The sequence below is a fragment of the Vigna unguiculata genome, chromosome 4 (assembly GCF_037176805.1).
Source record: "Vigna unguiculata cultivar grain cowpea cultivar isolate G323 ecotype 2 chromosome 4, ASM3717680v1, whole genome shotgun sequence".
NCBI classification, from domain to species: Eukaryota; Viridiplantae; Streptophyta; class Magnoliopsida; order Fabales; family Fabaceae; genus Vigna; species Vigna unguiculata.
This window is the reverse complement of record NC_140795.1, coordinates 7,622,535-7,630,133: the sequence shown is the minus strand read 5'-3', so window position 1 is coordinate 7,630,133 and position 7,599 is coordinate 7,622,535. Positions and strand designations below refer to the sequence as shown.

The 7,599-nt window shown below is 30.6% G+C and overlaps 1 protein-coding gene and 1 long non-coding RNA gene across 2 annotated transcripts; one reads left to right on the top strand and one right to left on the bottom strand.

The window, feature by feature from the left end:
- The first annotated feature begins 1,108 nt into the window (after positions 1–1,108).
- LOC114182278 (uncharacterized) lies at positions 1,109–4,778 on the top strand. The gene is made up of 2 exons (XR_003604054.2): positions 1,109–1,453; positions 2,231–4,778. It is a non-coding gene; the product is annotated as an uncharacterized LOC114182278 (long non-coding RNA).
- Positions 3,596–5,252, bottom strand: LOC114182277 (uncharacterized). Its single transcript, XM_028069108.2, has 2 exons — positions 4,888–5,252; positions 3,596–4,775 (listed from the first exon to the last, which is right to left on the bottom strand). The coding sequence occupies exons 1-2, from the start codon at positions 5,045–5,047 to the stop codon at positions 3,895–3,897; spliced, it is 1,041 nt and encodes a 346-aa protein (XP_027924909.1). The 5' UTR covers positions 5,048–5,252; the 3' UTR covers positions 3,596–3,894.
- Between the last annotated feature and the right edge of the window lie 2,347 nt (positions 5,253–7,599).

The following is a 7,599-nucleotide window of genomic DNA, read 5'->3' as shown; positions in this document are numbered from 1 at the left end:
GTTATGTACTGAAATGCACTTTGGATTAATATCATTTGTGTTTTGAGCATACGATTGAGTCCATTTACAGTTGATTCATCTGTCTTTTGAGCAAAAAATTACATATATGATTAAGTCCATTTAGGATTTTATTCATCTATGTTTTCAGCAAAATATGATATATATGATTTAGTCAAATTGGGAATAAATGAACACCTTATTTGGAGTCAACTTTTATAATTCATGTCCTTATTATGCACCTTATATTGGTTATCATTTTGTGCATTACTCAAACAACTTACTAATTGAACAATATTACTCAAACTGGAAAATATTGCGTATATGATTGATTGAACAATTCATATCCTCAAATGGGTACCTTATCTTACTTATCAGTCATACTTTTATCTAAATTACTTAACCAACTGATACATTGAACGATATTACTCAAACTTCTCATTCATTCAAGGAGAGGAAGAAGACCACGCACACCCAATTCACGAATTAGGGCATAAGTTCAAAGTTCTCCTTTAATAGAAGAAAATCATGTCATTGTATAATTATGCTTTTAGAGATGAATCTGTTTTCAGTTGACACATATCCATTTTCCATTGTCACATCATCACATTCTTAATGCTATATGTGAGAATCTAAAGGAGCATACTGCATTGATGCATATTAATGTATTTGGAGATAAAATTAACAATATTTTAAAAAAGGGTACCTAAATGTAATTATTGATAACATTTTTAAATTAATGTAATTATCGATTAGACTATTATGTAATATTATTTTTAAAAAATGTTACTAAAGATTATAGTTAATTTTTATATTAATTACACTTTAATATTTAAAGTAAAATAAATCATTGTTAACTTTTTTAGATCCATTATTTCGTCTTATATTAATAAATAATTATATAATACTTTTTATATCTAAAATATAATAAAAAATTTCATTTATTAAATATTAATATAGTAATTAGTAACATCAATTAAATTTTATTCTAAAATTATAAGTGAACTTTATAAACAAGAGAAATAAAAATTTTGTTACAAATGTATTTTCATGATATATAATATATTTCTTGTTTCTTTATATATTACATTATTCTTATTATTAGATTTACCAAAATAAGCTATTCGACCCTAATGCAGCTCCACCTGTGCGTGCTGTGCTGGGGGTGGATATTGGATTTGAATTTGATTATTGATTGTTGTCTAAACCACAATCTCTGCTTCGTTTCTTCTTTTTATGCTTTCTTATTTCTTCTTCTATTCGAGTTTGGCGCCAAAAAGGGGTTATTGTGAAACCCTACCTAACCATACCGCAGAGGTTCTTCAGAGGCCACAAAATTGACTGTTGAGACGCTCTAATTTCCCAATCATATGCGAATTATGCCTCCGGGACAACCCCACGTTCAAATGATTCGTTTCCAATCTTCTTATTTCCAGAGGTTTTTTTATTATTGGAGGTGATAGTATGATTATGAATCACTTGTCCTAGGAATGATAATTGTGCTTATTGTGTTTTTGTTGGGGGAATTGAAATGCTGAAGGAGCATATGAGTTTGATTTGGTGTATGGACTTTCGTATGTGATAAGGAATTAAGATTTGAATAGTTTTATTTTCAATATCCTGAAGAATTGTGGATTAATTCTTCCAAGGCTTTTTGAATTGAAGAATCATTTTATATTTCCTTTTTTGCTTTCAGATTCAGTAGAATTTGAGATTATTGGAAATTAGCCTAGTGAAGAACTGTGTTTGTCTCTTAAATTGCATACTTTAGTTTTGGAAAGAGACTTGGTGGTTGGTTAGGATGACAGTCAGTGACAGAGTTTGAGAAGAAATATTGTTGGAGTCAAAATATTTTTTACAACCTGTATACTCATTTTTGTTATTCAATGAAAAATTGGAAATTTTATATCTGTTGATGTACTCCTCTTATGCTTTTGTCCTTGCTACAAACAGAAATAAAGGAAATTATACCTTTCATATTGCAAGAATTTTGCTTTGACTCTGCAGTGGTACACCATTATGACCTTCAATCTTGTTATAACTCTATGCAAAATTTCCTAGTCTCAAACATTTTGCTCTTGCTTTACAAACCCTTTGTGCTCTAATGGTATCTATATCTTTAATCTGCATCAAGTATTGCAGTAGTTTTTGGAATTGGATTATCAACAACATTTGCTTTCACATTAATGTTAGTTTCACCATGCAAACTAACTTGTGGTCCTGTTCGTTTTAGGTATTTATGTGATGCAGATGAGGTTTTGTTCTTGTGGGCTATCTGATCTGGTTTCCTTTCAAAATCATCTGCCAGTTTGTCATGATGATCAGTCAAGAGATATGGCCTGCCTATGTTTGTGAATAATAATTGAAGTTTTATTTTCAGTGTTTATAGGGAAGTTAAACTACTTAATTGAATGATTGATAATTTTATTTTCAGTGTTTATAGGGAAGTTATATTTGTTTTAGTTAAGTACTGATTCAGTTTTAACATTTCAAAGATAATTGTTTCCATACAGAAAATTTGAGGGAGAAGAATGTGTAGTTATTTATTTAGGTTTATTTATAAACAAATTTAATCGTTTTAAGCTCTTAAAAATGATTTCATTTGAGCTTTTGTATATATTTATTATTTTTAATGTCTTTTACTTAATAAAAATATTTAGACATAAAGGATTAAATAGAATAAAAAAAAAGAGGATATTTCAATATGTATATGCTATAATAACTGAATGTGAGGGAAAGACTTTTGCTATACTTTAATCTTTCAAAATAGCTTGTTGAACTATTGGCATCAGATTGCAAAGTAATAGTGGATATGTTACATCAAGATGAGGAAGATATCTCAGAATGTTGCTTTATTAATCGGCAGATTAGGAACATGCTCAAGAGTTATCGTTTTTTCTTAGTCAGAGGTATTCTACTTTCTCATTGACCTGCATATTTTATTTGGTTTTAAATAAATGAGTGTTTTAAAAATTGTTTTTTAAAATCATTACTTATTTATTTAAGCTCATCCTTAGAAAAAAGTAAAGTTATTTCTCAGCTATTATCCTTTTGATATTCAACAATTTATATTCTCTTTTTTAATGTAGTTGTTGCTAAACTTATTTTATCTCTCTTTTTTATGCAACAATTGTGCTTCCAGGATTATTCATTTCTACTGTGTTGTTTGACATTGTATTTAGAACTTTTTATTGTTTTATTTTTAAACAGAATGTGATAATAGGTTGACAACCTCAGGAATTGTCTAATGAAGCTACATTGTAGATATTGTTTCGGAGAGCTTATCATACTGTACTGAATTTCTTTTTCTTGATTTACCTATGATAATCAAACATAAAAATATTTTATTTTCTAGAAACGTTTATTGCTCCAGTATTTCAATATGGAAAATAAATTCATTTTCTCCACGTCTCCTTAAGCAACCTGAGCGCAGCCTAATCTAAAATGAACAAAACTTACCATCTGTTCCCCTGAATTTATGATATGGTTATAATGTATAATAAAATCACAACTATAAGTGTGCATTTTCAGAACAATTCAAAGATACAAATTACACATTACACAAGTAATATAAATTTAAAAGATTGAAGCTTTAAGATGTCAAAATCCTCATATCTATTACTAAAATTACTAACATAGCAACAACGTATATTTTTATTTCCTCAGTAGCTACTTTATCTGCAACATATCCTTCTGCATGTCTAGATAAATATATCATAACCATATATATTGTACACTATGTAAAGCTCATTCAGATAAATTTCTTAATAAATATTCATAAAAAGAAGAAAATAATGAAGTAATAAGGTAAAATCACCTCTTTAACTCTTTTTATTTTCTTTTTTTACAAATATCTGTCAAGAAAGTTTTACACAATGACCGGTAAGATCTAGTAAATTAAGGAGAATTATTCTTGGAAGAAGCAGAAGGTGTGCCAGGACTGTGGGGTGGAGGGAATAGAGGTGGGAATAGTGGAGGGAAAGGAGGAATAGGGAAAATTGGGGCTGGTGGTGGAGGTGGTGGTGGTGATGGTGTTAAACCTGGTATTACTATTGGTGGAAAAGGAGGAAACAAAGATGGTGGTGGGCTGGGTGGAGGCTGGAATGGGTTAGGAATGAGGGGTGCACGTGGGCTTGGAGGAGGCTGGAATGGGTTAGGGATGAGGGGTGGTGGGCTTGGTGGCTGGAATGGGTTGGGAATGAGTGGTGGGCTTGGTGGTTGAAAAGGGTTGGGAATAAGAGGAGGTGGTTGAAAGGGGTTTGGAATGAGGGGAGGAGGCTGAAATGGGTTAGGAATCAATGGTGGTGGAAAAAATGGATTTGGAGGAAAAAAGAAATCTTCAGCTAAATCTTTATTTGATTGAGATTTCTCTGAAGTTTCGGTTGGTTTGGATTTGAATAGTGTGGTTTGAACTTTTGCTAAAATTCCTGAAATGGGTTTCACAGATACATGTGGATTGGAGTTTTGAACACTTTGTTTTTGGTTACAAAAGTTTGGCTTTTCTACAGGCTTGAATGAGAACAACCCTGCTGAGAATATGTGTTCTCTTTGATTTCTTGTCTTGAGACTCATTGAAGAAGAGGTGGAAACTGATGCCACAGCACAGTGAGGCTCACTGCTGTTTATTAACTTGAAAGTACACCCATTGATTTTCCTCACATGTTTCCTCACTTTGAAAGGTAACTGCACCTTGAATTCCCCATGTTCATCTGTTTTCACTTCTTTCTTGAATCTTGGTACTGAATTCCCATCTTTACATTCTATACCTACCGAGGCACCTGCACAGGGAATAACCAGACATTAACCACCAAGTTCAATTAACACCTAAGGGGTATGACATGATATGAGATGAAACTGAACCAGGGCATCAATAAAAGAAGCAAAAGGGACCTGAAATAAAATGGCTTCCCCTAGAAAAATCCAGTTGAAAACATGTGTCACAGTAGACAGTGCCAATCACAGAAGCAGAAGGAAGCTTCTTGTCATGGTTAGCCTCAGAAACACCACCATATGTGAGGCTGAGGAACAGAATGACAAGGATCCAAGACATTATTCTAAGCTTGTTTGTGAGAAACCGTGTCTGTGAGTGAAGACCAATTGGTGGTTGTGCTTCTAAATAAATAATGAGGCTCACACTATTCAATTATAAACTCTTATTCCTCTTTACTTTCTCTTTCTCTATGATAAAGACAATAAAAAACAGAAGGTAGACCATGAAAAAGGCTATAGTAGTTCAATCATGCAGAAACCACCCTTAACTGTGTGAAGAGAAGTGATTTGTGGTTTGTTTTACCACTTTGCTTGGGGTGTAAAAGTTGAACACACAGATAAGCTCTCGCTTTCTGTTTGATAGAAAAGAAATCTGTAAAAGATAATGATGATGTATAAAACTAATATAATAATACACTTTGGATAGTATAATAAAACAAGAAAATTTGCTTGGATGTTTGTTCCTTTGTTGGAGTGTGAAATGCCAAAGGTTGGGTACTGTTGGTTCACGAGACAATATAAGAAAGGAACCACATAATTTGTGAGAAGGACATTTGACACTACAGATGACAAACACGTAGGAAATATGTCTTTGCTGGAGTCACATTGAGAGCCAAGACAATGCTTAACATGACACCTGTGAAATTGTAGATGTCAGAGGCTAAGAGTTTAGACAAACCGATGAACTGTGTTAGGATGACCTGTGAGGTGCATTATTTATGTGATGCTGCATGTGACAATGCTACTAAAATAACACTTAATTATGACATTTGAAGAGCTTATGAAGAACCATTCTGTGTCTTCAAGTCAAAAGTGTAGTGAAATAATTAAATGGGTTTGGTTCAATTTATTTTGAGCAAACTGTTTACTGTGGTTGATTGGAGTTTTTACATGATCATTTTCTAATCAGGCAATTATCTTGAGAAGAATCTACACTTCTATATATGTATTCGTGATAGAGTTCATTGTTACAAGGTTCTTTTATCATGTGATTTGATAAATCGATGTGTTTGAAATTTATGCATGATTTTCCATATTATCTATGATTGTGATTGTTTGGATGAGTTTGGTGTTTTCTTATGATTCAAAAGTGAGATTTATGAGTTCGTGAATCTATGACTTTTGTCTATATGTTTTGCTGCTTTTTACATATTTTTATTAATTTATATATGAATAAAAATAACAAATTCATTAAATGATATGATGCTCTGTTTTAGAGATATTATTATAACATAATTCCCATAATAATTACATTATTTTAATCTAAAAGGATTAACTTTTTTCTATTGATGTTTTGAACTTTATCTTTTCCGAATTCTTTTAAACTTTAGCCCAACATAAAAAAATAATTAAACTCTTCACATATATGATGTTTTGTATATATTAATAGAAAAAATAGCTTACGTTGAATGAAATATATATTTATATATCAAGAATCTTTATATAAGGAGTTGGTAATGGTCATAAAACTTCAAATCGAGAGTTAGTAACACAGTCAATAAAAAGAACTTCGTAGAGATATATTGGAATTTAATAGAATATAATTAAAAAATATTACACTCTTTTCTGTTATTTAGTTCATAAATATCAACCCATAACTATTTTATTGTGTACATGAAACATGTTACTTATAAAAAATTTATATGAAAAAGATTCAAAAATAGAGTTATGTTTTAATGAAAGGTACGTGGGAATGAGGATAGTTAAGTTTGAAAAGAGTGATTACATAAGTGTATGAAGTTGTCAAATTTGAGGAAGTCGTTGTCTTCACGGGTGTTTTTGATTCCAATCATAGCATGCTCACACAGATGAATTTCCTTGTGCATGATTAAGAATTCTGGGACCACCATTGTCTAATTATTTCTTTTATCATACAAATAGACAAAGAAAGAGAGGAACCCACTTTACCATATATTACAATTTTCAAGTTTTACAATTTCAAACTTGATTCACACTAAAATTTTAACCATTATCTTATCACATAAACATTCATAAAAGAAGAAGAAATAGTACCAATAGGCATAATGGAGAGGAATAAGTTACTTAAATCTCTCTTCATTCCTAGACTTCTGAATAATAATAGTAAGTATAATATCTAGAACAGTTGCACCATTAGGAGTAAAACTAAAAGCATTTACATATCATTAGAATGACAAGTATATATGAAGGAAAAAATTGGGAAATCTAAATTTGGAACTTGCTCACATAAACACAAACAAAGAAAAAGTGATCTTCATTCTATTTGAAGTTATCCACAAATGTTACAAATAAAACTAAGATATGCTACAAGATTGGATATGATTATCAATAACAATTTTGTGATCAAGTTTTCAAATAATTAAACTCTTGACAAAATATGTATAAGAAAATCAAATAAACTTGTTTCGATATATTTCATAATCTTATATTATTTAAAAATTGAGTTCAAATATAATTTAAATATTTCTTTCTTCTTTCTTTCGAATCTTTTAAAAATAAAATCGTAAAAAATCCGTCGTCGTAAAAAATCCGTCGTTTAAAATAAGACAATATTGTATTCTTACATAAAAAATCACCGTATTGTAAATATGATGAATAGTTGTAATATGAAGCAAATAAAAGGGAATAAACTAA

Bases quoted from the DNA above. Each gene is read 5' to 3' on its own strand.
- LOC114182277 (XM_028069108.2), bottom strand. From the start codon at position 5,047: ATGTCTTGGATCCTTGTCATTCTGTTCCTCAGCCTCACATATGGTGGT. The intron at 4,776-4,887 runs GTCCCTTTTGCT...TTCCCTGTGCAG, and splicing joins GGGAAGCCATTTTATTTCAG to GTGCCTCGGTAGGTATAGAA.